General features: G+C 38.3%; 1 protein-coding gene across 3 annotated transcripts in view; it reads left to right on the top strand.

Annotated features, from left to right (window-relative positions):
* The first annotated feature begins 3718 nt into the window (after window positions 1-3718).
* The window catches only part of Med23 (mediator complex subunit 23), a 44348-nt gene continuing 28804 nt past the window's right edge, over window positions 3719-19262 (top strand). For 2 of the 3 annotated variants that reach the window (XM_090338116.1, XM_090338114.1), the window contains exons 1-11: window positions 3719-3911; window positions 4186-4217; window positions 4401-4488; window positions 4615-4739; window positions 6552-6663; window positions 7367-7465; window positions 7650-7751; window positions 8347-8416; window positions 9726-9838; window positions 12930-13025; window positions 18637-18837. In XM_090338116.1, the coding sequence (XP_090194242.1) occupies window positions 3873-3911; window positions 4186-4217; window positions 4401-4488; window positions 4615-4739; window positions 6552-6663; window positions 7367-7465; window positions 7650-7751; window positions 8347-8416; window positions 9726-9838; window positions 12930-13025; window positions 18637-18837 (1077 nt within the window). In that variant the 5' untranslated portion in view covers window positions 3719-3872. Of the gene's footprint in view, window positions 3912-4185; window positions 4218-4400; window positions 4489-4614; window positions 4740-6551; window positions 6664-7366; window positions 7466-7649; window positions 7752-8346; window positions 8417-9725; window positions 9839-12929; window positions 13026-13576; window positions 13595-18636; window positions 18838-19262 lie in introns of all 3 variants that reach the window. The other variant, XM_090338115.1, reaches the window with a different exon arrangement.

Consider the following 19262-nt stretch of genomic DNA (forward strand, 5'->3'; position numbering starts at 1 on the left):
AGAAGAGGGAGGGACTGCCCCATGGTTTTGCAGGGCCAGGGGCTGGCCCCTTCTCCAGTTTCCCGAAAACAGGCGGCCATTGCGATTTGTTGCTGACTTGCAATCTTTAGCCCAGTGCTTCCCTTTACCACAGCGTGGACATGTGCCAGGTGATTTTTCTCTCTTTAACCTGGCCTGGCGTGGGCATTGCGTCATCCAATGTCCTATTTGTCCACAAGAAAAGCAACGCCCTGGGGGTCTAGCATCCTGAGAATGCCGCTGACCTCTATATTTTAGAGACTCAGTAACAGTCTTTCCTTGAGGAGCGGCGGCTAAAGTAAGGCCTTGTACATGGGAGGGTCCAATATCAGCACACAGTGAAATCAAGTCCGTGATTCCTCCCTTATTCCTATGGGGTCTGATAGCCGCCTGACAGGCGGCGTTGGCATTTTCATAGGCTATGTGCTAACTATAATCTTCCTTGCATTCTCATCTTGTACTAGGCGGTCTGCAGTTTCCATTAATCGAGACAAAAATTCTAGATAAGGTTCATTCGGTCCCTGTTTAACTTCTACTAGATTTTTTGTACGATTGGAATTGCGTAACCTTTTCCAAGCCTCTCTTGCCGCAGCATTTATTTGTAAATAGGCCTCCTTTGCATAACCCAATTGATCTTCGGTGTTTTTGTAGGTTCCCTCTCCTAACAACTGATCAAAAGTGTAAGGCAGGTTCTTAGACCTATTTGTTTCAATTTTAGCCCGACACTGTGCAGTGAATTCTGTCTCCCATAATAAGTACTCTCCTGCACTAAGGCATGCTCTGGCAAGCCGCTTCCAGTCATTTGGGCATGCAATACCAGCACACGCGGCCTCCAATATTACTTGAGTAAAAGGGGCAGTTGGCCCATATTGGGAGCAGGCACTCTTTAAATCCTGTAATAGTTTAACAGGAACAGGTTGATGGTATACTTGTTCATCATGATCAACTAAACTAGGGAAGCATCGAGGCCCTGAAATACCTTCCCTCTCTCTAGCAGCCTGAGTCAGGTTTAATTGCGATGCACTGTGCCTGGTTGTAGTGCCTGTTAAAAGGGACTTGTTGCTAGGGCCTTTAGGCTTGCCTAAAGGTTGAAAAAGGGATTGAGGCCGTAAGGTTGCAGCCGGGGGCGGTGGGTGTGAGGGGTAAGGTTTAGAATCAGACACCATAGTGGCCTGAGGGTCATATTTCTTTCCTACTTCTGGGGGGGGCTCTCTCCTCTATCCCCATTTTCGATAGAAGATGTAGGATTTCTTCTAACTTCTTCTCCATCGTAGCCATCCGGCCCTCCATTGACTCATCATAACTTTCCTCCTTGATATTCAAATCTGAATTCTGATACTCAATATCTACTGGTTGTTGTTCCCTTTTCAAGATCTCACTTAGACTCTCTTGGGCTGCGGCATATGGCTCAGCCTCAGGTTCTTCAGAAGGGTCCTTTAACTCATAAATTTCCCTTAATTCAAGATTAAGTTCAGCATTCTCATGTTGAGGATTTATGCATTCACTTACTAAATTCCATACATCAATAGCCTCTACTGGGGTCTTTTCGGGGCCATATACATTATAATATTCTTGAATTCTTTTTCCTATCCGCTGCCAGGTTTTTTGGAATTCCTCCTCTATAAACCTCGGGCATGCCTCCTCGACAAACTGTAGGAAGCTCTGAAGCACCCCTTTTTCCACCCACGTTCCGTGGGCTTCAAGTAGGCCTGTTAAGATGGGTACATATGACCTATGGCTATTAACTTGACCCATAATTTTTACTCCTGACTATACTCTCTCTTAAGATCCTCTCTTAATAGTCCTACGATGTGTTACTCACCACAGCAGGGTCCTCCACCGTCGTCCCAGATTTTCAGGGTCCCTGTTCGGGCGCCAGTTGCCGAGGCCAGCCGGCAGCAAACCAGGGTTCGCAGATTGGAGTTCCTGAAATAGGGGGCAAGGACTAGGAAAAAATAGAAGAGAGACAGACACACCAGGTCCGGGATGTCTGCAGTCCAGGTAAAGACTGCCCGGTTTATTTTCCACCCCAGCTTCTTCCCTTCTTGAGACCCAGGGAACTTCCAGGTGTTACATTCATATGGTAATTCTCAGGTCATTTAAACAGAATAAGGCCAGAAAACAATAAGACAATAAAGCCATTGTCTGATGCAAATCAAGGTACAGTTTGATTCCACTCTGGCTCCCAACAGTGGGGTTTGAACTCAGGGCCCGGTCTCAGTCCCTGTGCTCCTCAGCTCAAAGCTAGTGTGCTACCTCTTGAGCCACAGCGCCACTTCTGGTTTTCTGGTGGTTACTGGAAGATGATTCTCACAGACGTTCATGCCTGACATGTTAAACAAGTGTCAACCTATGACAAAAATTATGCTTTATATATTTCATTTAAAGTAACTTGCAGTGTATAGGAATAAACATGAACATGATGGAAACACATTGCGAAGATCTGGAAATAAAGAGTCAGTTTTATTCAGTGCATGGAGCAACAGTAAGCAGAATGTAAAATTTCATTTGTGTTTTCTTTTGGAAAAATTCTTTGCTGCCAATTGTGCCTTTTCAGTTATGCAGCTAGCAGCAGTATCAACAATGCCAGTGTCTGCTGAAAATATACTGATTTGGACCCCAGAGAAGCACCATGGAAATTTTCCAAGTAGTAGATGAACACTGCCTGAAAACTGAACTCAGATCAGCGAGTCCATGAGGTAGCTTGTTAGGAGGACAATAAGAGGATTGTTAGGATTGTTGAACTTCGATAATTTTGTGCTTTTTAAAATCTTCCAGCTTGTACCTACTTCCTTCAGTATTCAACAATTAGCGATGTTTATATTTATATGATTATATCTTGAATAGATAATCGTCCAGTGATTCCAATTCAAAATCAATATAAATGCATTCATTCTTATTCTTTTCAACCTTCATTAAAAGCCAGCTTAGAGTCCACCACTGGGCTAGGCACTAATTTTTCCCTAGCTGAGAAGACATGGTCCATAGGGTCAAAGGAAGAGTGGTTTCACCTTCGTGGGATGGTGGGCCACTCATGCACATCACTTGGTCCTGGCTGCAGCCCTCGGGTTCCAAGTGTTTTATTTCCAGCCTCTAAAAGGAAGCAGTTCCCTCTATGCTGCCACCAGAAAGAACGACATCGCCCCATTAGTAAGGAAATGGAAAGACTTGGAAAAAATCATATTAAGTGAAGTAAGCCAGACTCAAAGGAACATAGACTCAATGGTTTCCCTCATTTGTCATAATCAGTACAAATCTAGGACTCTGCTAGCAGAGATCAAACTTAGGTACATAAGGCCCTATAGGATGAGGCTAAATGAAAGGATCTCTAGGATATGGAAATAAGAGCTTTATCTTGTGTGATTATTATTCTTAATGTAGTGTGTTATTTCTCTTCTCTTTTGTTGTCCTTTGGTTAATCTCATATTCTTACAGTATCTGACTTTGTTACCTGGTTTTAAAAGAAAAAAAAAAAGATTTAATATGAGAGAGAGAAAAAGAGAAAAGAAAAGGAAGCAATTCCCATTGCAACCGGTAGGTGGCGGCCCATGGCCGGCACTAGGACGCTGTCTCGCCTGGCTGGCAGCCCGTTCTTCTCCACGCGGGAACTATTAGTCTGTGTCTCTAGTTTCTGGGCGGTTGCCTGAAGCGCGCGCACCGGGAACTTCCGGTGACTCCGCGCAGCTTCCGTTTACTTGCTGAGGGCTCCTGCGGGAAAGGAAAGGAAGCGACCCGAGAGAGTGGCGGCTTCCTCCCGGTGATCCGCCCCCTTCGCTTCTTTTTAAATTTTATTTGTATTATTTTTTTTTCCCGGGTGCTGCGTTTTGCAGCGGCCTGGGGACAAGGCGGTGCACATGGAGACGCAGCTGCAGAACATCTTTGAGGAGGTGGTGGTGAGTGCCCGCTGCGGGCCGGCGGTGTCGGGGTGGGTGGCTCGGGAGTGGGAGACCCGCTGGCCCTGGCCGGGGCCTCAGGCCGCACAGGCTGCACGGTGTGCAGCAGCCCCGGCCCGTCTCGGTAGTTCATGGGGGTGTTGATTGGAGAAAGGCTGATTCCCCCCACCCACCCCAATTGTTCTGTCATGTTAATCCACGGAGCCCTTCCACTGGAAATAAATTTAAAAACGAAAAAAATCATTTATGGCTTTTGTTGTTGTTGTTTTGACAGAAAACAGAAATTATAGAAGAGGCTTTCCCGGGGTGAGTAAATGGAGAGGGGATTTGGGAGGGGGGGTATTAGGAGGTTCATTGTGTCTTTGCAAAATTGTATTAGTTTTGTCTTGGGCTTGGCTTGCAGGGGGCGGGGAGTGTAATATCTATCCTGGCTGTGTTTAATTAGCCTTTACAAACTAATGGCAAATAATGGGAATTTTGTTTTCGCAGCATGTTTATGGACACGCCTGAAGATGAGAAAACAAAACTAATTAGCTGTTTAGCAGCCTTCAGACAGTTTTGGAATGGTCTTTCTCAGGTGAGCACTGTATACTTAATACCTTCAGCAGATTGGTTTGATACCCGTCATAAACAAAGGGTCTGCTGTATTGAGGGTATACTTTAGACCTAAAATGAAGATAATTTTTTTTTTGAAAAATTCCAGGAGTCTCATGAACAGTGCATCCAGTGGATTGTGAAATTTATCCATGGCCAGCACAGTCCTAAAAGGATATCTTTTCTTTATGACTGCTTGGCAATGGCAGTTGAAACTGGTGTCTTGCCACCCAGGTATGTTTAACGATGAGTCTTTCCTTTTTCCTTTCTTTTGTCGGCTATGGGACTTGAACTTTGGGTCTGAGAATTGTCCCTGAGCTCTTAAGCTCAAGGCTACAACCCTACCCTTCAGTCCCAACACCACTTCCGATTTTCTGGTGATTAACTGGAGATAAGTCGCACAGACTTTTTAGTGCCCAGGCTGGCTCTGAACCACGATGTTCAGATCTCAGGCTCAGATAGCTAGAATTACATGTTTTCTTTCTTTCTTTTTTTTTTTATAAAGTGTTGGGAAACAGTTGAATGGAAGTAAGTCTCATCAAGTGGCTGAGCTGAAGGGTATTTTTTTCAATAGTCTTATGTAACTATAATCTGGCAAAGGCCCAAGTTGTGACAAAGTCTTCCACACTCATGTGTTCCTTTGGGCATTCCCGGGGACTCTCAGCCAGTATACACAATGACTCCCCTCACCTTGTAGTCCTGACTTTTTCACAGTGTGATGGAATCCAAGAGAAAGCTTGTAAAACAGGTCTAGGAAGGAAGTCAGCCCTCCCCATTTTTACCAGAACTTATACCTCTGTCAAGATTGAAAAAAAGGGCCCGGGAGTTTGGCCTAGCGGTTAAAGTGCTTGCCTAGCATGCACAAGGACCCGGGTTCGATTCCTCGGTATCCCACATACACAACCAAGCCGGAAGTGGCAGAGACGAGACTGCAACAAGCGACAGAGAGCGAAAGCAAGCGGAGACCAACCGAGTGGTGGCCGGAGCGTGCGGGAGCGAGCCGAGCCAGAGCCAGCGAGGCCGGAGGGGGGGCCAGAGCAAGAAGGGGCCGGAGCGAGCGGGGCCGGAGCGAGCGGGGCCAGAAAGAAAGAAGGGGGCCAAAAAAAAAAAAAAAAAGATTGAAAAAAAGCAGGGGTGGAGGGAAGCAGGGTGAAATAGGCCCTTTTTTAATAGATGAGTATTAGTGTCACATTTCAGAAAGATATATTGGTGTTGAAAATATCTCACTAGCTGAGCATGGTGGCTCATGCCTGTAATCCTAGCTACTCAGGAGGCTGAGATCTGAGGATCAAGGTTCAAAGCCAGCCTGGGCACAAAAGGACCTGAGACTCTTATCTCCAATTAACGGAAGTGGGGCTTGGCTCAAGGGTCGGATGGTAGCCTTGAGCTGAAGAGCTCAGGGACAGCACCCAGGCCTAATTCAAGCCCCATGAACCCCCCCAAAATAAAAACCCTCACTGTGACTATCTTGATAAAACAGACTACTACCACCTAGAAAACAATAAATAAATATTTTTTGATAGTTTTATTTCTAGTAAAAGATAAACTGAATTTTATAATTCATACAAAATTTAGATATAATGTATTAGCCAGGTGTGGTCGCCCATACCTATAATTGTACCTACTCAGAATGCAGAGGTGCAGAGGATCCCAGTCAGAGCCTAGGCCATGCAAAAAGTGAGATACCATGACAAGTAATAAGCCAAGGCTGAGGGTTCACACTTGTGTTCCCAACTATGCAGGAAACATAGGGAAGTGGATCCTACACTAGTAAGGTTAACCCTAAGCAAAGCCATGGAAGCCAGAAGAGCTATTGAGTGTGACTCAAATGGCAGAGTGCCTGCTTAGTAAGAATGAAGTCCTGGGCTCAAATCCTAAACTGCAAAAAATGAAGTAAAATGTTATTCATATCTAAATATGTTTCACTAATACAGAAATAACCATCACTGTGATAAATGTAATGCCCAGGGTACCCAGATCTTAGATATTATTACAGAACCTATAAACTCTACTTTGTAATTGAAATGAGTGCTCCTTTTTTTCTAGGCTAGTTTGTGAATCCTTGATAAACTCTGACACTCTTGAATGGGAAAGAACACAACTTTGGGCTTTAACATTTAAACTGGTCCGGAAAATAATTGGAGGAGTTGATTATAAGGTATTTTCTAATTATAAAAAGTGATTGATTTCATACATGATTAATTTTTAGGATATATCAAACTAGAGAACACAAAGTATCATCTGTCTGGTTCTTGATAATAATTCTTCTCTGTGTTTGTCCTTACTTTCACCAAAATTGATCATATGTTTTATACTCTAAATGTATGTGGAGGTGAAAATTTTTTTCTCTATCAGATAGTGAGTGCAACTACTGATAGATATGTAGACGTGACTAACACAATAGCTTGTTGAAACATTGGAGAAACTGAAAGTGTGTGTCATATGACAAAGGGAGTCAAGTTAGAAGGTGCCAAAAGGAATGATCAGAAATAGTCTTCTGCCAGAAAATTTCATAATAATACAGTTCAGTTTTTCCAACTCCTGTTCAAATTCATTTCTGCCCATGGCACAAGCTAAGCTTTTTTGAATCTTGCAACAATGGAAACTAATGTTTTAAAGACTAAAAATGTTTGAGAGAATGTGGAAATTTTATTTATAAATAACTTTGTTTACTCACTGCATTACATTATTTTGAAATCTGTTTTGGAGCCTGACCCTTATATTTTGGTGTTATTAACACTGATCCAGAAAACAGAAGTACAGTCTTAGAGAGTATATCCTGAAACCTTTGGATGTTTTTATCTAACATAGGGGGCATTATTTATCGTTTTTCAACTCTGTCTTTCTTCCCTATTTGTTAGGGTGTTCGAGATCTCTTAAAAGTGATTTTGGAGAAAATCCTGACAATTCCTAATACAGTGAGCTCTGCAGTTGTACAGCAGCTTCTGGCAGCAAAAGAGGTAATTTCAGCAAAAGAGCTGAAATTCATTGATCATAATGTCAAAGTCTAGCTTTGTTGAGGACCTTTGTAAACTTTTCATAATTGTGGAATGTTCCATTTCCTTTACCAAAAAATTTTACTGTATTTAAAGATCTTACATATGGGGTTAGTCAAGAATAATATCACGCTTTTGTTTTTCTTAGGTTATAGCATATATCTTAGAAAGAAATGCCTGCTTATTACCAGCCTATTTTGCAGTCACAGAGATCCGGAAACTATATCCTGAGGGAAAACTTCCACACTGGGTATGTTTTGCCTTTTCCAAAAATTTTAGTAGAAATTTTTATTTTAATTTATATCATCTTCTGCCTTTTGTTTCTATGCTTAAAAAATGTTTTAGGAAGGATTTACTATAATACTGTTAAAGTACAAAGAAGTAGAAAAAAAAGAGTAATGTTCCCTTCTTTTCCATGCATTTCAGACCGACAAATCCAAGACTTCTATCTCCAGCTAACTAGCAAAAAGCTGTGGGTGGTTCAAGTGGTAGGGTACTGTGCTAGCCTTTAGTGAAGGAATCATGAGACACTGAATTCAAGATCCCTTACTGGCATAAAAGGAAAAAAAAAATCTGCTTACCTTTTTTAAAAAAAATTACTATATTTTTAGACAATACATATTTTTCTTTTATTTCTCTGCTGACTCATTAAGACAGTATTTATATGTTAAAAAAACAGGTTTATCAGTAATCTAAGGATATTGTGGCTTGACTTAATTCAGAACTAGGTGAACTGGTAAGTAATTTGGGAGGAAGAAAAAGGGAACTCATCTCTGAGTAATTATCCTATGCCAAGCATTTTACAAACTTTATTTTTAATATTTTCTTCCTTTTTTTTTTTTTAGTTACTTGGAAACCTAGTGTCAGACTTTGTAGATACCTTCAGGCCTACAGCAAGGATAAACTCCATTTGTGGTAAGATTCTAATTCAACTATGCTTAATTGTACCTACTTTTTAATAATCAGACTTGAATGAGGCTAAAAGATGTTTTATACATGCATTGCTTGCTTGTCATTTAATTACTAGGAGCTTTGTAATAGTAGCCTTGTGACCTCTTCCTTGTATAGGAAGAGAAAAGTATCCTCCTGTATATCTAATTTCAGATAAAACCATTCTAACTACAACAATAAAACAAAATAACACTAGAAGTGTGTTTCCTGGTAACTAGAACCACTTTTTAAGCTTCTTTATTTACTCTTCTATTTTCTCACATTTTCCTGATCTTAAAAACAAGACAAAAACATGGGATTTGAACCTGGTGCTGGTGACTCACGCCTGTAATCTTGCTTGCTACTCAAGAGGCTGAGATCTGAGAATCAAGGTTCAAAGCGTGAAAGTGTATGAGACTCTTACCTCCAAATTAACCACCCGAAAACCGGAAGTGGTGCTGTGGCTCAAGTGGTAGAGCACTAGCCAGCTCAGGGACAGCGCCCAGTCCCAGAGTTCAAGCCTCACAACTGACAAAAAAAAAAAAAGAACAACACACCTGTGATTTGTCTTTTAAGTGCCCGAACATCACAGTGACTTCAGACTGCTCTTTACTCAGTGATTGCTTACTGAGTGCTGCTTTTAAGACAGTGCTATTTTAGGCACTATGTATATAATAATTATGGAAGTGAAACAGATTTTGAAAAGAATAGTTCTTAGTTCACTTGGAAAGTAAGGTGCCTGTGAGAGATTATCTGTGCCAAAATTTATTAGACCGTTGGGTTTGTTAGCTGATAACTATCTTTCTCCCTCTCTATGTCTCTCTACATATATGTATCTATAGATCTAAATATACATGTGCTACATATAAGGTCTCTCAGGTCATACTGCATACAATTTATCAAATTAGACTATAGATTTCAGTCTTTATCTTGTAAATACTTTAAGCTTCATGGACCACACAATCTATAGCAGTACTCAGATCTACTTTTATAGATATAGATGGCAGTCTAGATTTGACCCATAGATTGTCATTTGGTGACTTCTGTCCTACACACATGGGCAAAATGCAACGCTTCTTAGTTTTGAAGATATAAATAAATTTGTTATTCAACTATTTAGCCAAAATGCAATCAAAGGAAATTCCCATATGCAGTCTCATTAATAGATTCTGAAGCATTTTTAAAACAGTGCCTAGTTCCGAATATATATTCATTAAATATTTATGTAATGAATGAAGTACCTGGCATTGCCATAATCACATTTATTTAAATACATTTTTTTAAATCTATATAGGTCGTTGCAGTCTTCTTCCAGTTGTAAATAACTCAGGTGCTATTTGTAATTCATGGAAATTGGACCCTGCAACTCTTCGTTTTCCTTTGAAAGGCCTTTTACCATATGATAAGGTATGTTGCTAAATGTAAGGAAGCTTACTCTTCGTACATTTTACATCTTAGATTGTAAGGTGTGTGTTGCCAAATCACCTCTTCATAGTCTGCAGAAATAAATTGTAAAGAAAGTATGTAGAGCCGAGTGCGGTGGCTCACGCTTATAATCCTAGCTACTCAGGAGGCTGAGATCTGAGGATCAAGGTTCAAAGCCAGCTGGGGCACAAAAGCACCTGAGACTCTTATCTCCAGTTAACTTCTAGAAACGGGAAGTGGAGTTTGACTCAAGGGTAGGGCCTTGAGCTGAAGAGCTCAGGGACAGTGCCCAGGCCTAGTTCAATTCCCATGACCCACCAAAAAGAAAGAAAGGCAGGAAGGAAAGGGAAAGGGATAAGGATAGGGAAAGGGAAATATCCACAATCTTTCTTTCCATTATCCACATATACCTTGTGGTTAGTGTTTTGGGCCTCAGTGATCATCCATTTCAGACAGAGTGCTTAGAAATAGGAAACTTTTTTTAATTGATTCCTAGACTACATCCTTACAGTTAACAAGTGGAAAAGCCAGGATTTGAACACAGACTGATTCCAGGATCTTCACTCTTAATTCTTATGCTATACATTCATTCGTCCTCCACAAACTTGGAAATAGTGTCTATATTTACCACTGTAAGAAAGTGCTTGTTAACTGTCTTTAAAATTCCTTCTTTTACTGCTTCTTTTAAACTTTTGTATTAATGAGAAATCTTGCTGATGGAATTTATATTTTTGGAATATAGTTTTTCTTCTTACAACTGTATTCATTTTTTAAACCAGCTCTTGTTGTAAACAATTTTATGTAATACTGATAGTTTGATTATTCTGTTTTAAAATGATCGAAGAAATCTTTAAAATGAGTACTTGAAGTAAATGCTGATGTGCCCGGTTATTTTACTGTTAAAACTGAGAAAGGAACTAAGAGACATTCTATTAACTGATGTGAGTTGAAAGAGGCTACAGCCTGATAGGTCTAACTGATAAAATAATTTTTATTTTTTTGCCTGTTGTGGGACTTGAACTCAGGGCCTAAGCACTATCCTTGAGCTTTTTTTCTCAAGGCTAAGCTTCTCAAGGCCAAGTTTTTTTCCTCAAGACTTAAAGCCACAGCTCTACCTCCAGTTTTTACATAGTTAATGGGAGATAAGAGTCTCAGGGCCTTTCTTGTTGACATTGAACCACAAACTCTCTGAGTTCAGCCTCTTAAGTGGCCAGGACTACAGGTGTGAGTCACCAGCACCCGGCAAGACAAAAGAATTTTTTTTTTTTTTGCCAGTCCTGGGCTTGAGCTCAGGGCCTGAACACTGTCCTTGGACTTTCTCAAGGCTAGAACTCTACCACTTGAGCCTCAGCACCACTTCTGGCTTTTTTCTATGTATGTGGTACCGAGGAATCGAACCCGGGTCTTCATGCATGCTAGGCAAGCACTTTAACCACTAGGCCAAACTCCCGGCCAAGACAAAAGAATTTTTAGGAATTGAATGCAGTAATGAGGGAAAAGTTTTCACCTCACATTTGTAATAGTCCAGATTTTAAACATTACCTTAAAAAAATCAGCGTATAATAATTTTCCTTCTTTCCTTCCAAGACGCCCCCCAAAAAACCAAGGCTAACATTTTTTAAAATTGTGTATAAACTTTCTGTTGAGAGTATCAACAAAATAGAACTAAAAGTAACGTGGTAATTTAAAAAAAAACTATTAAAATAACTCAAACTTCCTGGCATTGATGGAATAATTAGAATAAAATCTTTAATAAATATAAGTTAACATTTTAAAATAGTTTATAAGCCAGCTAAATGAACACCACAGGTAAGAACACATGTAAATAATTCATTTTTTTTAACCAATCCTGGGACTTGAACTCAGGGCCTGAGCACTGTCCTTGGGTTTTCTTAAGGCTAGGGCTCTATCTCTTCAACCACAGCACCACTTCTGGCCTTTTCTGTGTATATAGTACTGAGGAATCAAACCTTGGTCTTTGTATATGCTAGACAAGCACTACCACTAGGCCAAACTCCCAGCCCATAATTGATTTTTTTTTCTGTAAGTTCATATATTTCAGAGCCATAAAAGCTACTTTGACAGTTAGGGAAATAAGGACCTGAGCAGCTCATATTCAAAACATATTAAATAAACTTCCAAGTTATCACTTAAAGATAATGATTGAAAAATACACTGTTTTGTTTTTATTTTTTGTTTACTTTTTTGTGTGTTTGCCAGTCCTGGGGCCTGAATCTGGCCCAGGGAACTGCTCCTGCTCTTTTGTCCTCAAGGCTAGTGATCTACCACTTGAGCCATAGCTACTCCACTTCTGGCTTTTTGGTGGTTAGAGATAAGGATATCACAGAATTCCCTGCCCAGGCTGGCTTTGAACTGCTATCAGCCTCCGGAGTAGGTAGGAATACAGGCATGAGCCACCAGTACCCAATCTCTTCTCCCTTTTTTGGTGTTTGGTGAGTTTCATTGTGCTTTATTCACGCCCATCTGTATACACTCTTCAATCCTGTTTATACCTTTTTAAACGTATCTTTTAGTATGATTTATTTTACAAACTGCTTTTGGTTATCCGAAAATTATAGACCTAGGAATGCTGCTAAAAATTAGCTGTCAAAGTTTTTGCAGAAAGGGAGAAAAGATTTTAATAAAGCTTCTATATGTCATATGTCTTAGAACTGTGACCATATACAATAAAAACATATGTGTATATATATATATGAATGCATGCATGTACTTTGACACTATAAAGTTGATGTTTTAGAATGAGACTGATATGGAAAAATATGAACCTTTTGTGGTCTCAGAAAAGAGTAGGATGTATACTGGTAAGTGGGATGAAAAGATAAGGTTCTAGTTTTTTTTCCTTCTACCTAAATATAACCTTGAGCAAATCTCTTCACCTCAATTTTCAATAGATTATGTGTAAGTACTAAAACTATTTTTTTCTACTAGATTCTGCCTACTGTGGAAGGTAATAAGTACCTTGGAAGATTTTTTTTTTATCTCAGTTTCAAATAATTGCATTAACATTTATGTTGATAATGAAGCATGATATTTTTTGTTATTTTCTTTAAAGGATCTGTTTGAACCACAGACTGCTTTGTTGAGATATGTATTGGAACAGCCTTATTCCAGGGATATGGTCTGCAATATGCTAGGTTTAAATAAGCAGGTACTGTACTATGCTGGAAATCAATAAAATATGCGTAGAATCTGCACTATTCTTTTTTTTTTTCTTTGCTATAGCTAACTGAGCAAAACAGTTAAGACTCTGATGACTTTTAGTATATAGTTTATTAAATAATGTATTTCTATTGTTTAAATCTTGCATTAAGAATGTTTAAAAGGAAGTAATTTTAAAGTTGATTTGTTTTGCATTGCTTTTTTTTCTATAAGGCCAGTTTCAAGTATACCTTTTGCCAGAGAAACCTACACATGACTTAACCATAAGTTTTTTGGTTTTTGGTTTTTTGTTTTTTTACCCTTCTTGTTGCTTGGGTGTCTATTTTTATAACCCTTGGTATCTACAGTGTGGCCTCTTATGCTGACTTCTTCCCCCCTTTTTGGTGTGTGTTGGTTTTTGATGGTTGAACATGTGGGAGGGTTTATGCTGACTCTGGGTTCCTTGAGGCTGGCCTCATAGTCACTGTTTTGTCTTTTCTTTTTTTCTTCCTTTATTTTTGTTCTGTCCTGTCTTGTCCTGCCCATCCTCCAATGCTCTAGACCTTGAACATTGCTCAGGTATGTTCACAACCTTACTGTTGTATTGTGACTAACGATACGCTGGCCGCTTTGTAGCCACTGATTCCATTTAGAGAATACGTGTATGGTCGGGGCTTGAAATTGGCAGGACCATGCTGAGACCAAGGCCACTAAAAAAATCTTCTTGGGATATGCGAGTTATTTTTGGTGGATGGTTTTTCTTTTTCTTTTTTTTTTCTTTTTTCTTTTTTTTTGGTGTTTGTTTTTTTTTCTTTTTTCTTTTTCCTTTTTCTTTTTTTTCCTTTTCACTTTTTTTTAAAAAAGAGACAACACCTGGCACTCAGTGAAGCCTGTCACTTTTTGATGGGTTGTTTTTCTTCCCACTCCATTTTACTGTTTTTATACTTTATAGCTTAACCTAGCCTGATGGAATGTTCATAGATGGAAAGATTTGTAGCCACTATCTTTCCATACAATGAATATAAACAATGTAAACAACAAATACTTATATTGCCTTGCCGTAAAAAAAAAATTAAATTTAAAAAGAAAGAAAGCATTTTAATAGAGATGTGCTGCTTTTAAAAAGTTGGAGTGGCAAGCTTTATGCAGGAAAAGCTTTTTTGGCAACCTGGGGATTGACTAAGAAATGTCACGCTCTTAGGTGACCCCACACCTCTTGACAAACACCCTTCTTTATCAGTCTTTGCCACATGTGTCCTCCTAGAGTGAGCTCCTCTCATTTGCAGCTCTTATGGCCAGGGGGAAAAACACTGTGGCTACACTTTGTATGCCAAACTCTTACATAGTCCCAAGTCTGTTTTAGAACTTCTGACTGTGGAGATTTTAAGGAAAATAGTGATTCCAGTTATTTTTGTTAAAAAAAATTTTTGAGCCCAGCATATTAAAAATAGACCAGCTTTTTGACTTTAAAAAGACGTCCTTGTCTAGGTTATATAAAATAGCGTTACTGTTTGCAATACTATAGTGAAGGTTGTGCCAGTGCTTCCATTTATAAAGCCCTATTTTTAAGGACATATAGCTTGGCCATAAAACTTGCTCAGTGTTGAAACTTTGCATGCCAAACCTCACCCTAGAAGCAGTATCTCTTATTTTAAGTTTTTTCTTCTGAAAAAATATATACCAAGTTTCCTTGTTTGGACAAAAGCCTTTGTACATGTGAAACTGAAGCTGCTTCACCACTAGAGTATCTGACAGTTACCTCACAGAACCTGTCACTTTAACATCTTAAAAACCAAATCGTTAATTCTTACCAACTTTCATTTGAGTTAGAGGTAAGTATTTAGCTAACTTTTGAAGAATGCTTCATGCCATGTCTTTAACTTATTTCTATAATGAACTTTTCATACTTAATATTTTTATAGTTTGCTGAATAAATGCACACAGAGTTAGTAGAGCTGCAAGCACCTCCCTCCCACCCCCGCATCATTAATTATCCATAGCTTTTTTACCTATGGGAGGGGGCAGCTTTTCTCAAAGTGGAAATTGACAAACTAACTCCAGGAAGAGTATTTCTGATCTGATTGTTTCAGTAACAAGTTTCAACCTACAAAAAGTTTATGACTAAGACATAAATCCATAAAAAATAAAGTTTATAATGGAAATGCTGACAGAACATTATTAGTATTGATCCCACTGTAGTGTAAACATTGTCAAAATTTCACAATTCATCAGTACAGTAATTGTTTTCATAGAAAAACTAGTAAGGGGACTTATAGAGGGACGATATATATTGTCTTCATTTATTACTTTGACCTACTAGAAGGTAGCATACAAAATGAGAGTACAGTATAAAAAGCATATGATTAAAAGTAATCTAATCATCTTATCACATCTTTTTATCATTGCAGAACTATAATCTGTACTATACTTTCTTATCCTTTCTCTAGCAGTGCAATAATTTACTTAAAGCTTAAAACCTTTTTAAGACCTATCCATATTGCATTTTCCAGTAGGAATTGGGCTATAGTTTATTCTAAAATTGGTGGCATTAAGAAGATCATAAATAGCCCAGTTTTATGATTAGCAAGATGGAGTGTTAGACTTAAACTCACAGTGGAAAAATCTTGTGTTAGATGTTTACGGATGAGTTTGTATTTCCTTTCTGCTGAATATAGTCATCACAAATCACATACACTCCTCTAGCTGTTAATTTGTTGTGAACTCCAGCTACTAGAAATTAATCACGCAGTTTTTTGAAATAATCTTTTTAAAGTTGTTAACTGGCATACAGTTTGTTTTTGATTTGGCATTATCCTTGGTTTTGAAGCAATAAGTGGTAGATGGCATTGAGAGATTTTTTTTTTCCTCCTTACTTGTTCTGAATAGATGCTGCTTTAACATTGATGTAGAGCCCTGAAGCAATGAGTTAGAATTTGCTTAAGACTTCTAGGTATGGTATGTTGAATTTTTAATACAAAATTAGTGCTAGAACTGGATGTGAGAAATGTCCGGTGCCACTCCGTGGAGAATAGGAGACAGACTGAAAAGCATTCCCTCTTATCAATTGAAATAGTGCTGGGATGGAAACAGGGACATAGGTGGAACTGTGTTATTGTTTTTATTCTGTGTACTCAATTTCCAGCTTTTATCAAAATTGAAAGTTTAAACTAAAATTCCAATGCAGTTTAAGTAGAATTGCTAAAATACTTTATTTAGATATTTTCACTGTTAAAATGTTAACTCTAAATATGCACACGAATACAATTAAGCTAAAAATTCAGCTTCATATGTCAATATTTTGGAGCCTTAAATTTAGGAATGCTTTCAGAAAGAAACATAGGAACAGCCATTGGCCTGATATCTGTTAACTTGCAAAATTATCTTAACTAGTGATTGATTAAACTTTACTTGAAAATCACTAAATGGTTTTATTAATGTTCATTTGATCTACTTTATAAAACAATCTGCCATATAGTGAAGCTTTCATTTTAATATACTAGTTTTCAATCATTTAAAACTAAAGAAAAACATTTCTTGGAAGTTGCAGTATACTGTTTTACATTTAAATCTTTTCCTTTTCATATTACCAAAATTGGCAGGTAAACAAAACAAGTTTAATGCTATCATTAAACTTGGTCTGAAAAAAAAAAAAAGTCCTTGATTTTAACCAGAAACACCTGGGAAATTTACAGTTAAACCTGATAAAGTGTTCTGTTTTAACATCAGGGCACTAGGTATTCTAGAGATTCCTAATGGATTTAGTTCTTATCAGAAAGATTGGAAGTAATGGTGAATCATGATGTGTGTTTAAAGGCCATCAGTTTTATCTGTAAATTTCCTACTTGTTTTTTGCTGTGTCAAAATTGTAATATTTTTGATATTCCCCTTTAAACCATTAACTATTACCATCAGGGTATGCCTAAAACACACGTGGATAAAAGTTTTTTTAAAAAAAATACAATAAATAGCTAATACTTACAGGAAAACTCCAAAGTGACTCACATGCTCAATTTCAATTTTATTTAGTCTGCTCTTTTTTCCTTAACTAGCTTGGTGGAAAGCCACCGAGGATGGAGCAATAGATGGCAATTGGTTAGTCTCTAAATTTGAAAGCAAATCCCCATCACTAGTGGAAAAATTCCTACTGGAAACCTTGGCTTTACTTCTTTTCCCAATTTTTTTCTGACTCTTGTATACTTTGAATAATCTCACTCTAAATTTGTGTTGTCTGACACATTCCTTAGGTTGTTGGTGGTTGGCAGAACTAGTGAATTTCAAGCCCTGTACACAGTAGTTTTGCATGCTGACTTAAGAAATAGTCTGTAGTGTTGTCTGTTGCACTTTGCTCTGCTTCATAATGATAAGTACATTTGGAGGAAAGTACTATAGTCTCAACTGGTGTTAATATTGCTACTTGTAAATCTGTAATGTCGTTGAACTGTGATCATGGCATTGTGTTTCTGAAACAATATGAAATGACCATTGATGCTTACTGTTTTGGATAGATGTTTGTTCTCCCTGCATGCTTGAAGAAAGTGCAGCTGTGTTAGAGCTTTACAACTTGGAGCTGGCAAAGAGCATGCAAAAGAGGGGATGCAATCCATTATGTTATGTTGATTCCCAGATTTGTCCCCATTTTGCATTTTTTCCAAAATTGAAGAACTCATATCCCTTTTTCATGGCAAAAGACTGATTATTACAGCTAAAGTTTAGGGTAAAGCATCTATTACAAATTGTATTCACTGGAAAGGCTTCCTGTTGCCTGCTACTAAGGAATACAGATATTCAGAAAGGGAAAATGAAGTTGCTTTTAAATATGGATTTACATACTTGTTTGCTAAAAGTATATTTTAAAAATTACTTTTGAAAAGTACAAATCTTTTTGCCTCTAGAAAGGGAAGTTGCATTTTCATTGTTAGTGTTTAAGCCAGTCTTTTTTTCTTCTTTTAGATTTTAAAATGATCTAATTTAAAATTAAAGCTGCATTTTGTTTGGCTTCCAAGGTGGATAAAGAGCAGAGATTGACATTGAAATCAATTACTTTTAATAGTGGACATTTTAGTATCAAGATTGTTGCCAACTTAGAGTAATTCCCCATAGTTATTGCCTTATACTTGTTTACATGATAATGTAAACTTGGGGACATTACCTTAAAACACACAGATTTACCTACTGCTTTGTTGGCTCTTTGTCAGTATTTGATCCTTGGAAATACAGAGGTTTCAGTTTTTGAGTTCAGTTACAAAATTAATAATGCTTTTCCCATTGCATATCCCTGTTAGAGTATTCCCTTTTTCCAAAAGGTAAATAACAAAATTTCATACTGTGCTTTTGAATGCCTTTGTCAAATTGGAGCAGCGAAACCTGAGTACTTGAAAAGTAAAAAGTTAGTGGGAGGTCTGTTTTTTGGAAGACCTAGATATTTTTTCCCTGAAACTCATCCTTTATGATCATGTGACATGATGCAGCTTTAATATGCTAAATCTAACCTTAAACTTCTTAAGTTCAACTTCATTCCATGCTTTTCTCAGCCTCTTGTTAACAGTTATACCCATTAACTGGTAACTTCTGAAACTAACCGGGAGGCTTTTGGAATACTGTATTTAATCTCTGCCCTACAGCAGAAGCAGCGCTGCCCTGTGCTGGAAGACCAGCTGGTGGATCTGGTGGTGTACGCCATGGAGCGGTCTGAGACCGAGGAGAAGTTTGACGATGGGGGAACAAGCCAGCTCCTTTGGCAGCATCTCTCCAGTCAGCTCATTTTCTTTGTGCTTTTCCAGTTTGCCAGTTTCCCACATATGGTCCTTTCTCTTCATCAGAAGGTATGTCCCAAGTGTCTTGAGTCAGAGCCACTTCACCAGGGATTGATTGTTCCTTTTCCACCAATTAAATTCTGTTCAGAAGCATTGACTTTTGATATGTTGTGAAAGTAGAACCAAAACATACAGTATGAAAATAATTCAACAGGCTATACATGATGCATCTTGAATTGAGAGTAATACCTACACAGCAAAGTTAGATATGGTCATTTTGAGAGCAGAGATCAAATGTTGTGTCAGTTAGCTTTTCATTATTATAACAGAATGCCTCAGAAAAGTAACTTAAAAAGAAGAAAGGGGTAGATGCTGGTGGCTCACACCTGTAGTTCTAACTAAGGAAGCTGAGAGCTGAAGATTGTGGTTCGAAGCCAACCCTGACAGGAAAGTCTGTGAGATTCTTTTCTCCAGTTAACAACCAAAAAGCCAGA

The sequence above is a fragment of the Megascapheus bottae genome, chromosome 8 (assembly GCF_031878675.1).
Source record: "Megascapheus bottae isolate mThoBot1 chromosome 8, mThoBot2.hap1, whole genome shotgun sequence".
NCBI classification, from domain to species: Eukaryota; Metazoa; Chordata; class Mammalia; order Rodentia; family Geomyidae; genus Megascapheus; species Megascapheus bottae.